This window comes from Lacerta agilis, chromosome 2 (assembly GCF_009819535.1).
Source record: "Lacerta agilis isolate rLacAgi1 chromosome 2, rLacAgi1.pri, whole genome shotgun sequence".
In the NCBI taxonomy this organism is placed as follows: domain Eukaryota; kingdom Metazoa; phylum Chordata; class Lepidosauria; order Squamata; family Lacertidae; genus Lacerta; species Lacerta agilis.
Window position 1 is genome coordinate 53,014,418 of NC_046313.1, and position 20,381 is coordinate 53,034,798.

The following is a 20,381-nucleotide window of genomic DNA, read 5'->3' on the forward strand; positions in this document are numbered from 1 at the left end:
GCTGTTACAGCTTCACTCAAAATGTATGATTAAATGATCCTTGACTTACTTTTAACTTTTAAATGCCCTCCGAGGTGTCATGTTGTATCAAATGTTAATGTTTTACACTGAATATAAAATGGAAAAGCAATACCATTGCCTGCAGCAGGATTTTTGAATTGCTAGAGAGCATAATTCATCAACATCACCACACATTTGGACAGATTTGATAAATTCCTTTCAGAAACATATGGTGGTGTTGGCAAACTAGCAGACATAGAAGGCTTGTGAGTCACTCCTTTGCCTCGTGACATCTGGCATCAGTCAGTCACTTGGATTAAAGTTCAGTTTATCTAACCTGGAACAATAATCCACTCTATTTCTCTCAGGAATCCCTTGAATTGGAGTAGCCAACATGGTGCCCTCAATATGTTGTTTGACCACAGTTCCCTCCGCACCTGACCACTGGCCATACTGGCTGGAGCTGATGGGAACTGGAGTCCAGCAACTTCTGGAGGAACCACATTAGGTATTCCTTGACTTACGCCAACAATGAAAACTTGAACATTGTTCTGGACTTTTTTTTAGCAGGCAAAATTTTGAAAGCCATTCCGGGGGTGGGGGGGGGGGAGAGAGAGAGAGAGAGAGAGCGGTGATAGGTTGGAAAACAGGGAGACCAACAGTAGAGGGAGCCAGAGCCAATGACAGGCAGCTCCAACTAACTCTGTACCCACCCTTTCCCCTGCTGAGTTCTAACAGGGCAACACAGGCAGAGGAGGAAGAGGCTGACAGATTATGTCAACTCCTGGACTGGTTGTAAGAAGGCAGGCAGGTGGGGGCTGGCTGAGGTTGATGGGGGCAGTGCTCCATTTGACATAATGGACCAGCCTTCACTTGTGATTCCTATTGGAATGATGAGGTGCTGATGTTAAATTTGGCATTGAAGTAGGGGAGATAGTGTTGAAGTGCTGATTTAGGCATATTCCTTTTAATTAGTCTAGTCTGTTGTAGGGCTGGTGAGAAGCAATGTGTAACAGTTCAAGATGGAACATTTCAGTAACATTTCACTTCAATTTCATGGTAGTCTCCTCTGTTTCTACCCCAGCTCACAAAGAGTGTTGGGGGGGGCATGGCTAACAGCTTGGGAAGAGACTGAGTGAGGCAGTAGCTTAGCTGCCTTGGCTAGTTGCTCAGGCATCAGCAAGTAATACTGGAAAAGATCACTGAAAAACAGAAGGAATGCTCACACCCATGTTCTTGCTGCTTCTGTATGCACAGGAAATTTAAAGCAAGATACTTGTAATGTCCTCCAGTGCAGGCATCCTTACAAACCCATGTGCTTGCAGTGAAGTATGGTACATGCATGCTTTGCTTTGTATAAGGGATGAAGATTTGAGGGGTTGTTTTTGTTTTAAATGACAGCAAGGATTCTTTTTCTGGCTAATGGTGCAAAACAAACAGTGAGTGACATGGCTTGGCTAAGCCAACCATCCATGAGTGGCAAAATATATTTAAGCAATGATTCTCCCATCCCACAAAGCTATTGCAGCCTCTCCAAGAGAAAAAGTTAAACCCAGGAAGCAGATTTTGAGGTGGGGGGGGGGGATGAATAGCTTCTTGTCATTTCAGCCCCCCCTCGCCACCATAGTCTTTTCTGAAGTTTTTTTTTCAAGTGATCTCCAAAATATCCTGAAACTTAGAGCCAATCTTTGTATTGCTCTCCACCATGCACATACTAGAAAGAGAGGTTTGCCTTGTTTTGGAGGCGGTGCAAAGAATTTCTCATCCCATTACTTGACTGGCATGTTCTGTTGGGTAGATCATTGTGAAAATAGATGCTTCCTTTATTCTACAGCTTGTGCTCCTTTTAAAGGCAACGAGATGCTATATGTCAGGGGTAGATAATGTTGCGTCTTCCAGGTGGCATTGAACTAATGCTCCCATCAGCCCATGGCCAATGGTGGTGGATAATGGAGTCCAGTAACACCTAGAGGGCACCATGTTTGCTCCCTCTGCCATATGTGGTACAGCAGGAATAGCATTCTTTATCGCACTGAAAGAGTCAATTGAACTGCTTCTTCCCTTGGTGTGCTTTTTTACTTTTAACCAGAATCAAGATCTTAACTTTAATTGACTCCAGAGAGCTCGGTTTCCGTGGTTTTATTTTTCAAGTAGTGTTGGGAGGAGGGGGGAGTACACTTGACTGCACAAAATAATTGATGTGATGTTGTAGGCTTGAAGTCCCCCTTTGATCAGATTCCTCAGATAGTATCACTTTATCTGTCTCCTCTCTCTCTCTCTCTCTCTCTCTCTCTCTCTCTCTCTCGCCTTTCTTTCCCAACCGAGATCCCAGTCACGAGAGGGCAGGCAGCAACATGCGGTACTTTGAGAGGCTGCTGGAAAAAGAAAAAGAAGCCAAGACAATCAATGAGAGCTCAGATACGATAGAGCCAACAACGCATGGTGGGATATATGAAAGGCCCCAGGACTACCTGCCAGAGCGTGAAATCTATGAGGCTCTTTGCAGAGGAGAAGGTGTGAAAATGGTGAGAGAAAGACAATTCCAAAGTCAGATTTAACCTATTCTGCTGCAGTAGATCTTCTGGGAATGCATCCCCCAAACAAGCTGACGCTACCCTTTGGCTTTTGAAAAAGTCCACAGGGAATTTCAGGTGTGCGGAATATTTTAGTTTAAACGTTAAGTCATTTTTAAAAATGAAAACAAATAAAAGCAAAAGCAAAACAATATTTCTGAGTCAAAATTCTGAACCCAGTATCAGACTGGAAATCACAAAGTTGCTATTTCTGAACAGGTGTCATCTGTATCCCCCAAACCAGTATGATCCTTTGAATCATATCAGACAATTTATTCATAATAATCATAATCTCAGACCCTTATAAAGCCATCTTATCTGCTGCTGTTTGTATCAGTGGAGACTCCAGTTGTAAGCTAAGACCCTTTTTTTCAGAAGCAAGAGTTTATTTTTTTTTTTATAAGAATTTATTGGCATTTTTCTATAACAAACATATACCCACACCCACACCTACAATTAGACAAATGCAAAACAGATAAAACAAATACAAACAATGTCAAGCTTTCTTATTGCATCTTTCTAGAAAAAAAAAATTTCTACTTCCATATCTTGACTTTTGACTTCCCCTGCCTTTTCACCTTCGAGTTTGTATCCTTGATCTATTTTATAACCATTTCTCCTACAAAAAAAACCATTAACTTCAATTGTATAATTACATTCAATTATATCTTCAACATTTACTAAAAATGCATCATCATAATAATACCTCACCATTTAATCTTCTAAATCCATAAACTTAATCCACTTAAATTCACTTTGCTTATACTCCACCTCATAGATCTTCACAAATCATTCGCATCTAATCTATCTCTTCTATCCTTAAGGTTGCTGCTAGTAACGTAAAAACTTGAAATATCTCCTTTCATGTTCAAATAAAAAATATAACAAAGTGTTGTTGACAGTATTCACCCTCCGATTTCAATTTACCATATCAGGCTGCTTAAAGTTTTACTTAATACTTCACCCCACACCCCCTCTGTCCATTATTCTTCTCCTGATGGCGTCAGCACTGAACTTCCATATCTCTTCCCTCTCCAAGCGTCCACAGATCCAGGCACAGTCCAAACCTCTCCTTGCCGCGAGTTCAGAGGTGTCCCTCTCATCATCTCTCAGCTTCTTCGGTTCTTTGTAACATTCCTTTTCTTCTTGTAAATACCTTAATTCTCTGTCCCTGGCCCCCGAGCTCACACCTCGGGGGCTGGATATACGAAATCTTAACGTCGCCTTGGGGCTGCCACCCCCAAAAGGCGAATTTCTTCTCCGAAGTAGCTCGTTCATTTCACTCCATCTTTGCATCCATCCTCTCAGCTCTTTGGCAAGGCTTTCTTCCAAAGTATCAAAGGTTTTGTAAGCCTCCTCTGTGGGCAATTGGTTCCATTTCAGACCCCCACACAAGACTTTGACTTTTCTATAAAGCAGTTCCACCTTCAAGGCAGTGAGTCTCTGTTCGTCCGTTAGTCCAGAGTTCAGTGCCAGTTCAAGGACGAAACCCAGCATACTGGCAGAGGAGGAGGAAGCGGGTGTCATATTTCTACTCCCCTCTTTGTTCATCGCCATTTTCCTGAACTGGAGCGCAAATACCGCAACTTTAAAAGGAGATATTTTCCTCTAGTTAACTTCCCAAAAGAAAAGTTTGCCAGTCTCCTGTGTCAATTTTAAATACATTGTATCCAGTTCTGTAGCAGCAATCACTCAAATTGGTTAGATTCTTGAGCTCGAAGGGAGGGAGGGCAGGCTGCCATTCTCCTTCCCCCCGGATCGTTCCAAAAGCACGATTTCTAATCAAATTCTTTACTCACGACCACCGGGTTCTTTTAGCTCCATTCTTCTCAGGTAGAACTTGGACGCTCACCGCGGGCTCTGTCGCCGCATTTGCATCCCGGTTGGGGCATGTCCCCGAAGCCCGGCTCCGTTTGCCCTTCACCCCCACTCCCCCTTTACAGGGGGGGCAAGGGAAGGGTTCAGAGCCTCCGCGGGCGCAGCCGGGGAGCCCAGGGTGCGGGACGCTCTTCCCGCACCCCAACCGGAGCCGCGCGCTGCGGTAGCGCGGCTCCTAACCCCCGGGATGGACAAGGCGCTTCGGACCCGAAGCAGCCTTCGACCACCCGGCGATGGCGTCGCCGCCGGAAGTCCAGAAGCAAGAGTTTAACTAGTGAGAAATGATTAAGAAAAACTGTTAATTGTGTTGGAGGTGTGGAAATGAAATTGGGTCTTACAAGCATATGTGGTGGACGTGTCCAGAAGTAAATAACTATTGGAATCAGATTTATGAAGAATTGAAAAAGTTGACAAAAATTAATTTCAAAAAAAGACCAGAAATATTCCTACTAAGTATTCTGCCAGAGGAAATTAAAAAAGAGAAAAGAGTATTATGTATGTACGGCACCACAGCAGCGAGAATGCTAGTGGCTAGAAATTGGAAAAGCAAGGTTATACCATCTATAGCCGATTGGCAAAATCTAATGATAGAATACTTACAGTTAGCCAAAACAACGGGCAAAATAAGAGGACAGACGACCCAGGAGGTTTGGAGGGAATGGAGGGTATTTAAAGAATATCTAACAGAGCGTGGTTTAACTGAAATCCTAAAAGCAGATCTAGATTGAACCTTAAAAATTAAATGGAGAGTACGAGAAGACAGTAAGAGTAAAGAAAGAGAACTACAGCTGTATGTTATGTTAAAGAAGTTAATTAAGAAATACAAAAAGGATAATTGGAAGTTTTGAGACTGAGTGATATGAAGTGTTGTAAGATAGGTGAGAATAAATGTGTATATTTGCAAGATGTCTGAAGGCATGAATGTAATGTATGTATGAAATTATGTTTGTTAATGTTTGAAGATGTTTTATTTGTCATGATTTTAAACAATAAAGAGAGTAAATGAGGAAGTTACCAAAAAAGAAAGAAAGAAAAAGAAAAACTGTTAATCATGTTGCTATATTTGATTTTGGGGGACATAACTACCAAACATGGTATATAGAATAATAAGAGTTGGAGGGTCCCTTTGTGGGTCATCTCCTCAACATCCTGCTCAGTGCAGGATACTCAGAGGTACAGTATCCCCAGTGAGGGAGAACCCACTACATTCCTAGGTCATTAGTTGAATTGTCAAGCTGTTCTTGAAACTCCCCTTGAAACCTTCCTCAGATGAATACTCTTGAAGAAGGTTTCCCAGCAAATTATAAATGCATAACTGCTCAATTAATATTAGACCCAACACTGAAGTCTATTTATATGCAGAGATTAATTAACCTTGACTGAACCTAAACTCAACATTCAAAATAGTACATTTATCTGAATTTGTTCATAGACACCTCGAAGACAGAAGAGGTTGTTCTGTAGGTACCACAATGGGAACCAAAATCCCCACCTCCTTATAGCACCTTTTAAAGAAGAAGATGAATGGGACAGCCCTCACATTGTCAGGTACTATGATGTGTTATCTGATGAAGAAATAGAGAAGATTAAGGAGCTGGCTAAACCAAAAGTAAGTGTTTCAAGTCGTTAGTCAGTGGCTGCTTCGTCAGCTTTTCATTGGGCTAATGTGATATTTTGATTGAAATAGTGTCCTAGTTCCAAGAGTGTGATTTACTGTGATGAAGCAAAGTTCGTCCCAGCTACATGAGGAGTGGTTGTAACAAGTTACAGGATAATCACATTTTACACACATTTATAGGGATGTGGGTGGCACTGTGGTCTAAACCAGTGAGCCCCTTGGGCTTGATGAACAGAAGGTCGGTGGTTCGAATCCCCACGACGGAGTGAGCTCCCGTTGTTCTATCCCAGCTCCTGCCAACCTAACAGTTCGAAAGCATGCCAGTGCAAGTAGATAAATAGGTACCGCTGTGGCGGGAAGGTAAACGGCGTTTCCATGCCCTCTGGTTTCCATCATGGTGTTCTGTTACGCCAGAAGCAGTTTAGTCATGCTGGCCACATGACCGGGAAAGCTGTCTGTGGACAAATGCTGGCTCCCTTGGCCTGAAACCGAGATGAGTGCAGCAACCCCATAGTCGCCTTTGACTGGACTTAACCGTCCAGGGGTACTTTACCTTTTCACCCTTACACACATTTATCTTGAGCAGTTTCAGCCATATGTGTTTGGAGGTGAGCTGGTTGAAGTTGAACAAGTTAAATCCAAGCAAGACAGAGCTTAAAAGCTCTTTTCGCACTGAGTCTTGTTTGGAGTTAGTGGGCACATAAGAAGGTTTTAAGCTCTCCACCTTTGTTGGGGGACAAGGCCCACTCACCGCACTGGTTCTGGGAGTACTAGGGATTCTTTTGCTCTGTTCCCTTCCTCTGCTATCTGCAGGGTGGCTCCAAGGGTTTGGGTTATGCAATTTTCACGTACACGTGGTGACCATTTTGCGTGAGGGTTCTGTTCCCGGCCCCCACACATGTCAGCGGGCCACGCATAAGTGTGCCCCACCCCATTCTGCCTTCATTTTGCCCTTTTCCAGATCCAAAAGGATTCATGTGTCGGTGATTGTGCATCAATTGGGCATGCCTAAAATAGTTGCCGCCTGCATACGCAGAATCCCCACCATGTAAGATGCAATCATACTGTAGTTACAATAGGTCTATGTGCCAGTGAACCCATAGTCAAATCAAACCACTTCATTGGAGCTCCATTGTGACCCATAAGCAGAATCATTTCTAAGTGTATTTTTCATACCAGGCACAAACTCCTTCTTACTATTTTCTTCTCCTTTTCTTTTTATAGCTGTCTTTATTTAATTCTTGGCTCCAAACTATGTCTGAATGACACAGACAGCACAAGTTAAGGAGATTTTAGGCCATAGTTAGTAGGCCTGGGTGCTGATATTTTCTTCCTTTAGTTGTTAAAACACACAGTACAAGATTTGTGGCAGCGCTAGACCAGTGATGTTGACGCGAATGTTTTATTCATTATAATTTGTGCTGCCTGGCACAAAACTGAAATGAAAAATATTTCTATTGGACCATGTGGTAATGACCTTTTTCAGTCTCTGACCCCTTTTCTTCCTTTCCTAACTATTTTTATAACTGTTGCAGCCACATTGTTTTTTTATGTTGTTTATTGAGCTCCCTTGCATATAGTTTTAAAGCCATTCTAATTAGAAGTGAAAACTGAATTCAGGGGAACATATGAAGCTGCCTTGTATTTGCCTGGTTTAGGCATAACACTGAAGTCAGCCTCACGGCCTAACCCTTCTTCAAGACATACCCTCACGGCCTACCCCTGTCCCAAGGAAGATGCCACTTCCATTTTCAGTGCTATGTCCAAACATAGGTTAATATTAATTATGGTTTAAGGCCAACCCTAAACTTTAGGGAAACAAGCCAACTTCATACACTATGGTTTGAAGATGACTTGTTTCAATAAAGCATCATTTGTTTATGTACACTCTGCTCTCGCCTCTCACATAAGAACATAATGATGTATTTCGGTTAGGTTCTTTTTAATGGATGTGAAAACTTCCAGTCTCATCCTTGCAGCCATGCCAGAGAAAGAGAGGAAAGGAGAGAGACTCACTGACTTCATGTTAAACCATACTTTAGCATAAGATTCTAAGAAAACCATTGAGTGAGATGATTGCCCTGTCTAGCTTGGTATTGTCTACTGAGACACACTGCAGAGTTTCTTTCAGATGTCTTTCATATCATCCATTAACATGAAATCCATTTAACTTAAGATAGCAGGAATTGAACCCTATGATCCTAGGTTCTCTTTCACTGAAGCATGTTCTCTTCCAAGAGCTATGGCCCTTCATATGAAATTTTTAAAAAGAGCTCTTTCATAATGTGGCATTCTATAAGACTCTGGTACTGAAATTATAATTGCATTTATTGCTCATGCAGTTGTAACACAAAAGAAAGTCGGTAGCACAGGGTCAGTATAACTTTTCTACCTTTATCGATAATTGAATAATGTAACCCCCTGGAGATGGAATAAGAAATGGATACGTTTTGGAGAGCATGAATTTTATTTGAGGAGCTTTTAAAGTAATAACTCTTTGTTCATCAGCCAGTTTGCCTTGGCTGAAATTCTTCTATCTGCCTCATGGCTTTCACCTCTATAAACTCTGGAGTGTTTTCCTGGTGGTTCATCATTAACTCATACTAAGAAAACAGCAACCTAGCCTAGCTTTGAATAAACCCAAACAGTTGAAAAGCAGCAGGCATGTTTTCTATGTATGTTGTTTAAAAAAGAAATCCATCCCAGGAGCATTTCTAGGTGCGTTTGGAAGCACAACAGTTTTTCAGAATGACAGTCTTTGGCATGATATTTGAGTTGATTTAGTAGATTTAATTTTTGTATTCTGCTTTACCAAAAACAAATGTTGAGCTCAAAGAGAGCCAGTGTGGTATAGTGGTTAAGAGCGGTAGACTCGTAATCTGGGGAACCGGGTTCACGACTCTGCTCCTCCACATGCAGCTGCTGGGTGACCGTGGGCTAGTCACACTTCTCTGAAGTCTCTCAGCCCCACTCACCTCACAGAGTGTTTGTTGTGGGGGAGGAAGGGAAAGGAGAATGTTAGCCGCTTTGAGACTCCTTTGGGTAGTGAAAAGCGGGATATCAAATCCAAACTCCTCTTCTTCTTCTTCTTCTTCTTCTTCTTCTTCTTCTTCTTCTATAATAATCACAATAGCATTAAAGAACAATAAACATTGCAATCGCTATACGCAAACAACAACAAAGTCATCAAAACAATTAGTACAGTTCAATAAAGTCACAGTAACTCAGTATTGCCAAGATACTTCCTAATCACATGGAATTTTACTTGTGAAGTCAGCTTTAGTTTTTAAATGAAGGCACATCGAGTTTTGAGAAAGGTTTATTTTTCAGAATCAGCAGGGTGTTTGAAATTGAAAGGTGTGCAGGTCTTAAAAAATGCACAGCTTCTTCATACTTTGCTTTGATGTATTTAGGCAAGCAATTGAGATGCACTCTGATCACATTACTTCTGGGCTGTACAAAGTGTTTTACTTTGAAACCATGGTGATTTCAGCCTGTGGGGAAAAGACTAAACGAATTGGATATTTTTGCTTAAAATAAAGTTGTTTTACTGTAGTATAAGTGAGCTAAAAATGAAGATTTATAGTGGAACAAATCTTTTGGCATTAATGTTAATTGCATCATCTCTGCAAAACATTCATCAAATGCAGGTGTGATTGGGTTAGGAAATTTTATTTTTCATCTACCTCTTGTACTCATTGGATAACCACTTGTTGTACTATACAGTAGAGTGTAGAGAAGTGTTTGCTGCAGAGGCAACAGTCTACCATCCACTGAAAGGAATGCCAATGCCTATTGTGATATTGCTGAAGTTAAATATGTCATTGCCGAGTTCATAATAATGTTCATGGACTACACAATTCTCCAATGCTTAGGATCTGCAAATGACTTCCTCATTGGTTCCTGAAGCCTTTGGTGGCTTCTGCTTAGCTCTGCTTGTGGTAAAATTAGCACCCACGATTTGGATAAAGACAATGACATTTTAATATGAGAAGGTGCAATTGACTTTACAGGTCAATGCTGAATTCGAGGGGGGAAGTGAACATTTTCTGCAACAGTAATCCAGTGATGCTTGTGACCGCTGACTTGATTCCACATTTTGCTGAGGAGCTATATCACATCACTAGTTAATATTAGGATGTAGGCTGTGTATTTACTTTTCTTGCTTGTTTATGGCAACTGAAGCATTCAGATAGGAACCGTATGGCAAGGATAAGACAATTGCAGGCATAAATATGGGGTTCAGAATTTTAATCGCTGTAAGCAAAACTTCATTGTACAATTAAAGTTCAACAGATCAAATTTCTGGCCATAATTTGTGGAGCAAGAGCCTGCAACAGAATAGCAGATGAGTCAGAATTCTGGCACTTCGTTGTGCCAAAAACTACATGCCAAGACAAGAAAATTAATAGGCGGATTTCAGAGCATATGAGAGAATCTGGAGGAAAACATTATCAAACACTGAAGGGGGGGAAATTATAAGGTGGAAAACAGCTATTGCTGTGTAGGTTGTAATGGACACAGTAAATCTTAGCCTATGTTTGATTTAAATAAGTGTGGCAGCAGCATAACTGCTGAACAGAAACAAGTTTTACTGGAGGGTCACTTCGAGGAATGAGGGAGGCTGGTGGGCCAGGGCCCCTCACTATTGCCCAAAATGGACTGCTGGCAAGTTCCATCTTCATAAATACCATTCCCTCCACTTATTTCCCTTGTTTCTGGGTTAGCAACTGAGGGCCCCATGCTATCCTTCAAAGCCCAGTTCTGGCTCAGGCTGCTGTTCCATATTAGAATTTGCTGCCTTTCAGAGCAATTATGTGCCAAATCTTTGTACTAACCTCTGTTTTTTTCCAGTTAAGTCCTTTGCATTGATATATTAGAAATACTAGGAATCCTCTCCCTGTTTTTGAGGATAATTAATCCTCCTCAGCTTCACTGAGCTACACTAGTCTTGCGAATGCATGTAATATTTCTAGTTTTATGCAGTTTTAACTGTTCAGGCGGCATCTGTTAATGAGAAACAAATGGCACAAATATGAATACAGTACAAATATGAACATGGCCCGCTAATTGAGTCAGCAGCCGCTGAGGTATGACCTCCGGAAGGTTTCCCAAAAGGGAGTATGACCCTTGGGTTGAAAAACGGTTCCCCACCCCTGTTCTAAATCTAAAGATGCTTCCAACTCTAGCAGCACTCCAGAAGCATCATTTAAGTGCATTTGCCTCAAAGAAGAAGCCATTCCTACCACAGGCGTTTGGTGCAGTGATGTTTGGTCAGGTGCTGTGACTGTGCCACCCATCCTGGTTTTACTGGTCTTGTTTCAGTTGGCACCAGGATTGGTACAGACCTATTGACAGATATAATGTGTGTTCATTCATTGTGTCTGGCACTTCCATTAGAGCAGCCTTCCCCAATCTGGTGCCCTCCAAAGGTTTTGGACAGCAACTCAATGCTAGCTGGAGCTGAGGGGTGTTTCAGTACAAAACGTCTGAAGGGTTGGTTATGGAGGCTTCTCTGCGATCAGCCCTTACCCAACCCTGCCTGTAAACAAAAAGCTGAACTCCTTGTCTCTTACATAGTCACTTTCTGTTTGTTTCTGTGTTGCATTGACTAATGCAAGATGTAATCATCAAGAGTTTATCACAGCTGAAAGTTGAAGGCTCTTGTTTTGTTCTCCGAAACCTGTTTCTTAGACAGTATGGTTTATATAAATCTTCTGATGGAGCCTAAATTCATATGAGATAAATTTATCATTGCCAGTAATGCAGTATATCATCTTTCTCAGTATACATGATAAAATCATCTACCCATAACATTTTTACACAGAGTTTTATCCGATGCAGAAATGGGAAGGCTGTGAATGAAGGACAGGAGGTGCAACTTGTATTAATTTTGTCAGTAATTTTTTTGTGTATGTGTGCTACTGAAGTTATTAAACCTTGCTTTTCTTTTGATAACAGTTGGCAAGAGCTACTGTACGGGACCCCAAGACGGGCGTATTAACTGTGGCAAACTACCGGGTGTCTAAAAGGTAAGCTGTCCGAGGATCATTATCATTCTCATTGCTCATTTCCGAGTACTGTTGATGAAAGGTGAAACTTTGAGAAGTTTGGGGTTTTATATTTTATAAAATGAACACATACTGAGCATTCACAGAAAGAGTTTGTCAACTTCTCTTTAAAGATTAGCAATAGGATAAAGGTAGGAATGGGGAACATCTCCTGGTGTTGTTGGGTTCCAGCTTCCACCAACCCCAGCCAGATTAGCCAAAAATGCAGGGAGCTGTAGATTGGGGGGGGGGGTTATACTTTGTTTTACAGTGATTGGAGAGAACTGCCTAATTTCTCTGTGAAATCTTCTCATCTGCAAGTTCATGGCTGGAGGAAAACGATGATCTTGTTGTTGCCAAAGTGAATCATCGAATGGAGCAGATCACAGGATTAACAGTGAAAACAGCTGAATTATTGCAGGTAAGTACAAAAGCCAGTTATTCTTCCATAGGCATGGGAAACAATCAGTAACGCAGTCTCCATGCTGCAATCTATGGAGCAGGGGCATTTGTTAACTCTGTGGGGCCATAACTTACAGAAACGGAATCGAAAAAGGAGGCGAGGGAAGGGAAAGATAATATTATGTTCATTCCACAAACCTCCTGCTAGGCAGGTAGTAGCCAGAAGGTCACCAAACTTTGGGGAGCTATGGGCCCGTTTGCAATTTGGAGAAAGTGTTGTGGGAACCACACGTCCCCTGCAACCAGGCACACACTGCAGCCTAGTCTACTGGCTGCAACAGAATGCTTCTTTCAAGGCTTAATTTCGGAGGTGGAAAGGGACCATGTGGGCACCAGGGATGTCTCTGAATGCACATGTGCACCCAGGAGTGCTTCGTTAGCAGCCCCCCACAGCAACCTGACATATAAATTACTGCTTTTGATTATGGCCCTTACCTGAATTGGTAGAGATTTTCAGCACTGAGGTGTTTCCATATTGGTTTGGTTCATCTCAGTTCAGTGCGTTGGGAGTACCAGATACTAGGGAATGCTGTAGCTTCTGGCAGATAGAGCAAGCTGAAGAGCTGAGGTTATGGATTCATGGGGCAGAATGTGCCAATGGGAACTGTGAATGCGGTAGTGAATGGAGACCATGTCTCCTCCAGTTGATGTTTTTTGAACTCCATCCAGGACAAAATTGTGAAATTCAGTCATGAGCAAGCCAGTTTCACTTCATAATACTTTCTCCCTCTTCACATCCTACATTTCCAACTAACTGTTTGATATTTCCATTATGTCAGCATTATCATCTGAGACTCTTGAGTGATGTCCAACTGAGATATATATTGAAATCAGTAAGCTTAAATTACTTGGAAGTCCATTGGTTTCAATGAGTCTGCTCAATGAGAATGACTTAATCAACCATTGCTCTATATGTCCAAGACTGAAATTTTGAGGGTGTGCGCTGGGGGCTGCAAAGGAAAGGAGAGGAGGGACAAGTTTGTTATGCAAATAGATTTCTGTTGCTTAAGTGGAGCAGCAGCACTGGATACAACTGATCACCTAGGTTTCTTCTTTTAACCTACAGAAGAATTCTTTTATTTCTATTTCATTACATTTTCTTTTGTCATTTTCCTCCTTAGGTTGCTAATTACGGCATGGGAGGACAGTATGAACCACACTTTGACTTCTCACGGGTAAGATTTCAATTTCAAAGATGTTCTGTGTTCCTGCTAAGCATACATAATTTTTAGGGGTCGAACTAGAGGTAAGATAGATTCCTAATGAGACCTGACATACTTTTATGCACTCAGGAGCAGCCGTGCAGGCATGGCTGATTTTGGATCAGGGCTACAAGCGCTGCTCATTCTCTCTCCAGCCAGTAGTATGCAGCCACATGCACACACTCACACAACCCTCTCTAGTCTCCATCACAGGTCTGTTGGCTCGGCCACAGCTTTCTCTGCAGTTCAACTTATTTCCACATTTCGGAAATGTTGTGATCCAGCTACCTGTGATCTTAGGAATAAAGCACAGCCAATTGCAGTGATGTCCCAAGATAATACTTACCTGTCTAGTGTCATAGATGTCAGCCATAAATTTACCATACATGCTGATTGGGCAGCTAAAAAATTCTCTCACACCTTGCCAGCATGCATGGTGCCTGTGTGGAATAAACCTTGTTTGGTCACAGGATGAAACACAAAGCTTTGGCTTTGTGTAGCTGCTATATTGGCCTTGTATGCTGTGCCACATTAATAAATAAGCTAGCCAACTATTTAGCCTGGGATTTTAAAGGCTGCAATTCAGTACACAATTGCCTTAGGATAACCCCCATTGGACAACTTCCTCTCAAACACTATAGATACGTATAGGATCAGGGGTGCACACCCCGCTTTCCAAAGCTACAAACAGGGAACATTGGAAGTTGGGTTAAAGTTCTTGTTTGTTTCAGCGACCCTTTGACAACACACTCAAATCGGATGGAAATAGGCTAGCGACGTTTCTTAACTATGTAAGTACCTCTGTGTCCTTCTATGCGTGCTTGAAGTTTGCAGTTCACTTTCATTTAATTTTATAGAAAGAGGAACCTGATGTTTTCAAGCATTTAGGGACTGGGAATCGTGTGGCCACTTTTTTAAGCTATGTAAGTATGACCAATCCTGTATATGTGGAGTGAGACCTCTTTGTCATGCCACTGGCATAAATACAACTTACTGCATGAAATGTAGTTATTTACTAGGCTGTAGACCAGTGATGGCTAAACCTTTTTGCAGCCCAAGAACCACCTTCTCCCTGGGTCAGCCCTGCAGAAATAGTGTTGGATGTAGCCAAAGTGGACTTAGCAAGTCCACATGCTCACATACCAGACAGATCCAGATCACACTTCCATGCCTCTGTTCTACATGAGATGCACAACCAACCCATGTAGTTCATGGGGGGTTTTTAGGAGAAGAGAGCACTGGGTGCTCCCTGTCTCACTATGAGAAGGTCTGCTCTGACCCTGGTGATTCAAGAACATGTTGAACTGGTCCTGGTCCTCAGTGCTGTGGCCATTCAATGTACCCTTGAATGTGGAGATTTCCTTGGTCCTTATCAGCATAACACATAGTCACAATATCTGCGACAGAGAATTCATTGTGCTTCTTCTTGTTTGTCAAAGAATTCAAACTGCTCTGCTGTGCTGACTGCTATAGTTGTGGTTTCAGTAAGAGCTGTAGTTAAGGTACTAATTATTTATAAATTATAATATATCTACATATTTATAAAGACGTTTAAAAATTTGCAATGTAAAGGGCATGTACAATACTGAGGAGTCCCAAAGGATTGGGGACCACCACAGTATCTTTGTGTATTATAAAAATGTGCCTGTAGTTCAACAGGAATAGCTAAAACTAGTCTGCAAGTATAGGGATTCTCTGTGTTTGTGTAATATCCAATTAAATCAAGTGGGCATATTTTCAAGATTTTGGGCTTGTGGAGGGCTGCTGGTGGTTCCTGGTGTTATGTTGCCATTGCCGTTTTGAATTTGCTGTGCATACCCATGCATATATCAAAACGACCACTATATGGCAACCTAGTAGTCTTTAATGGGTCATACGAATCTTCAAACCTGTGTTGGTTCAAAAATTTTCAACCCCACATCAGCTATTCCACATAGCACTAGACCAGGGGTCAGCAAACATTTTTAGCAGGGGGCCGGTCCACTGTCCCTCAGACCTTGTGCGGGGTCAGACTATATTTTGAAGAGGGAAAAAAAATGAACGAATTCCTATGCCCCACAAATAACCCAGAGATGCATTTTAAATAAAAGGACACGTTCTACTCATGTAAAAACACGTTGATTCCCCGACCGTCCGCGGGCCGGATTGAGAAGGCAACTGGGCCGGATCTGGTCCCAGGGCCTTAGTTTGCCTACCCATACACTCGACAGAGCCACAATATTTTTCTTCTCACTGCTGCCACTGGCTTTGGATTCGTCTTTGAAATTAGCTGAATCTGATTTATACCTCTTTAGAGTAATCTTACTACCTTGCCTTAATTAAACACAATGGCTTGGGTCCTAACTTACGTCCATCAACAGAACAGTGATTTTCTGTTTCCCACTTCACTCTGCACCAACTGCACTCCTGGAAATCTGTTCCTGAGGGTTAGTGGACCTTGGAAATGGTATGAGTTATAGTGCAGATAGAGGGGGTAGTTGGCAAAAAATGTTATTCCCCCCTCCCAATCCTTGCATAAGCAGAATAGTAACTTAGGATTCAAATCATTGCATGGAAGTAAGTTTCACTCCATTACAGTACAAGTTGGTGGCTCACTGGCCTGAAATTACTCTAACACAGAAATAGAGCAGTGTCTGTCTTATTGCCACATGTCAGACCTATAAATGACTCACTCTGAGACGTGTATAATTGAGCAGTGTTATCAGTGCCAAGGTATGCTTCAAATTTGCTAAGGAAATATGTGGCTAAATGGCAATGTTGCTTTTTCTCACCAAATGAGTACCATAAAAATAAAAATAAAAATCTGGAAGAGATTTAGGCTACAATCCTAAACACACATGCTAGGGAATAAGCTCTGCTGGTCATAGTGAGACTTTCAATATGCATAGGATTGCACTATTAATTTCAATTGAAAGCATACTTATTTTTAAACCAGATTGTAAGTCAGTTACCGCTGTCTGACTTTTGAAACCCTGTAAATATGAGATAACTACCGGTAAAATCACTTACTAACAAGGGGGGTCTTAAAAATGCTTTTATTTATCCAGATTAATCCACAACCCATAATCTAATTGATCCTTTGCTATGATTAATTAGATTATGGATTGTGGCTTGATCGAGATAAAGTCAAGCATTTTAAGACTCCCTTGTTAGGTATTGATTTTAGGCATCTCATATTTAAAAGCTTTTGAAAGTCACACAGCAGTAACTGACTTAACATTTCTATACAGGAAACGATACATTAATCTGTACAGTCTTACAAATCATCAATGACTTTTATGGATATTCTCCCCACCCCCTCCCAGATGAGTGATGTAGAAGCTGGAGGTGCCACAGTTTTCCCAGACTTTGGAGCAGCAATTTGGCCCAAGAAGGTAACAGCTGAACTTGTCTATTACTCATGTTTTCCCACTAAAACTGCTATGGCCACTGTTTTCGCTCTAAATATTTCCCAGTCTTCTTTGTGTTCCGCACCCCTCTTGGCCAGTTGACCATATGGTGTGGCAACTGGCTTGATTAACAAATGTGATAGTGATTTCTGGGCTTATATTTACAATGCAAAATGATTAAAAGTAAGCACATTCCAGCACTACTAATTAAAAAATACAACCAGGCCATCTGCTAAATCTGATTCAGGAAGCATCTGCCTGATTTTTAAAAATCATTCCCTGCTTGAGTGATGTTCACTGTTTCAGGAACTTTCTAGACATTGGCCCAGTTCCCATGCCACACCAAACCATCATTTAAAGCAAGCTATGGTTTACTGTGAACAAATAGCATTCTGGTGCATGCTGCACAGATGTTCCCATGACACTTGTCTGGTGACTGGTGCTGACAGCAGTCCCCTTTAGTATTGGCTGCACTCGGCATGCACCAGAATGCTACTTGTTCACAGTAAACCACAATTTGTTTTAAATGGTGGATTGGTATGACATGGGAACTGGGCCAAACAATCCTACCTTTGCAAGCTTGTTAGAAGCGGCAACAGGGAAATTTATAAGCAAGGAGGTGACTGGAAGTGATTGTGGTCTTCTTGTATTAATGTAAGCTATAGGTTTGGTGGCAAATGCCCACAGAAACATGCACAAATAGTACTTTTTATTTCAGTGAAGACTTTTCTTTTACTTTCAGGGGACTGCGGTATTTTGGTATAACCTCTTCAGAAGTGGAGAAGGTGATTACCGGACACGGCATGCAGCATGTCCGGTGTTAGTAGGGTGCAAGTGGGGTAAGTAAGACTCCCAGGCCCTTGGTTTTAGCACAGGCTCACTAAGCACTAGGCAGGAGTGAGGAACCTTTGTCCCTTCTGCTGGCCCTTGGGTGTGGCATGCCACCATAACAGAAGATCCATAGACACACCCAGCTATCCCTCTTCACCCCCCTGGTGTCATGAGCACAAGTTACTCACATGAGTGCCCATGTTTTTTGTGGCCAAAGGCCAGGCAGAAAGGAAAAGAGAGAGCTGAGTCGAGTCCTTTCCCAGTCCCCATCCTGCATGCACATGTGGGGTAGATCGGACCTTTAATTTTGAAGCGTCACAAGATCTAGATTTGGGGTTGGTTCCAGTGTGTTTATCTCATTCCTACTGTCTATAATATGTGGCGAGGGGGGAAATAAATGGAGGAATGTGTGCAATGCAACCAGTTTTTTTTTCCCCTTGCTGCTTCAGCTAAATGTTGTTCCGCAGTGCCCAACAGTTGCATACGGGCCTGGTGTCCCAGTTCTAACGAAAACTTTTATTGTTTACAGTATCAAACAAGTGGTTTCACGAAAGAGGAAATGAGTTCTTAAGGCCATGTGGGACAACAGAAGTCGACTGAAACCATCCCGGGCATTAGTCAGCTGGCTTCCCCATCTCACCACAACTTTGTGCATCGTCCAGTTCATTTCTAAGAAATGACTCCTACTCTACTATGAAACACAATGATGGCACTATTTATTTAAATAAATAAAGGCAGTGGCTATCGATGGAAGAAGGGAGCTCTTTTTACTGTTGGTGCTCGATGGCTGTTTCTCCATTTCTCGTTTCCCTGCTCTCTTTCAGTTTCTGAAAGAACCACCGAAACTGCCCTGCTCATGCTTTAAGCGTTTGGGCACTTTGGCCACGTGCCTTCTGAACTCCCACCATATATATTTTTTAAAGATGTTAAAAGATTTGTCATCGAACCATATTTTTTATTCCAAATGTAAAAAAAATTAATTTTATCATATTTCTAGGGCGTGCAGTTTTAACCAAAAAATACAAAGTGCTCTTTTAAAAGATATGGCATGAGTGGTGTGCATTTCTTTAGTCACAAAAGTTGCTTGCATCTTCAGTCTTATCGTTTCTGTAACATTGAGGCTGCAAAGGAGCAAGGAAGAAGATTGGGCCAGGGCGCTACAATGCCTTAAAAGTAGAACTTTTCCTGTTATGCAGAATTAGGAGCCTTGTGTGGTCGAGCATCTCTAAAGTCCTAAGTTTCTGGTGGTTCCTGTGCAGTTCAGTGGGGCTCGCCCATGGGCAGAAGCACTTGAGATCTTCTCCTGGTGCTCATCAAGCCTCGGAGAACTGCTTCCCCCTTGAAAAGTACATAGAGCCAAAGGAGAAATGCTTCATTTTATCTCTTCCTTTCTCTTTCTGGGGGAGGAGGAGTTGGTCCAGAGGAGGTGGGAGAGCAGTGTCCAGAAAGGGTGTGTGTGTGTGTGTGTGTGTGTGTGTGTGTGCCGGCAGCACTCAGTTGAAAAATCCCAGTAGGCAAATTGACCTAAAAAGGTTGGTGGCCCCTGCAACAGAACATGCCTGGCAGTTTTTAAATTGGATATTGTGGGGAACTTTTGCAGACAAAGAGTCCATCAAGCCAGTGGAGGGGACAGGATAATCATTCACGCACATGTACAGTTGCTCATTGTGATATGTATATTTGTATGCCTCTCCCTCTTTGGTTAGGGACACGGGTGGCACTGTAGTCTAAACCACTGAGCCTCTTGGGCTTGCCAATCAGAAGGTTGGCGGTTCAGCTTGACACCTAGAAAGTACTTGTAGCGTGCTGCAAATTGAAATAATGCAACATTTGCAAAAGCTGTTCATTATGGCCTTGCCAATATGCTTATCATTACATAATGATAACAAATGTGTAATCCACTTTTGTTTAATAAATCAAATACAAAGCTAAAGGTAGAAAACAACTTAGACCAGTCTGCACCAAAGCAAAGGATTCTTGCTTATTTTGTGCCTTATAGTATGCCTGACAGCTTACATTTCATTCAGTCTGGAGCCAGAGAAGTCATCTTTAGCTATCCTCCGGGAGAACAAAGGAGCGAGCATGGCTGCCTTGTTCCTCTCTAGTTAATTAGACTATAACTAGAAATTTTTCTATCCAACAACAACATTGTTTTCTTACCTGCAAGCATCTCTCTCTCTTTCTGTGTGCTTGCAACAAGTACCATCTACTCTCTAACCAAGATCCACTAGCTTAAATGCTGCTTCCTTTGCATACCAGAAGGGGTTCCATAGGTCATGGGCTGGCAAACTAAGGCCTGCAGGCTGGATCAGACCCAATTCCCTTCTGGATCCGGCCCACGGACGGCCCAGGAATCGCTGCGTGGATCGCCAGTGCAC

The 20,381-nt window shown here is 42.1% G+C and overlaps 1 protein-coding gene across 5 annotated transcripts in view; it reads left to right on the forward strand.

Annotated features, from left to right (window-relative positions):
- The window catches only part of P4HA2 (prolyl 4-hydroxylase subunit alpha 2), a 47,672-nt gene extending 28,916 nt beyond the window's left edge, over window positions 1-18,756 (forward strand). For 4 of the 5 annotated variants that reach the window (XM_033140064.1, XM_033140062.1, XM_033140061.1 and 1 more), the window contains 9 exons: window positions 2,326-2,525; window positions 5,884-6,060; window positions 12,031-12,101; window positions 12,441-12,540; window positions 13,703-13,756; window positions 14,641-14,706; window positions 17,089-17,157; window positions 17,915-18,011; window positions 18,533-18,756. In XM_033140064.1, the coding sequence (XP_032995955.1) occupies window positions 2,326-2,525; window positions 5,884-6,060; window positions 12,031-12,101; window positions 12,441-12,540; window positions 13,703-13,756; window positions 14,641-14,706; window positions 17,089-17,157; window positions 17,915-18,011; window positions 18,533-18,603 (905 nt within the window). In that variant the 3' untranslated portion in view covers window positions 18,604-18,756. Of the gene's footprint in view, window positions 1-2,325; window positions 2,526-5,883; window positions 6,061-12,030; window positions 12,102-12,440; window positions 12,541-13,702; window positions 13,757-14,514; window positions 14,575-14,640; window positions 14,707-17,088; window positions 17,158-17,914; window positions 18,012-18,532 lie in introns of all 5 variants that reach the window. The other variant, XM_033140065.1, reaches the window with a different exon arrangement.
- Window positions 18,757-20,381: the final 1,625 nt, after the last annotated feature.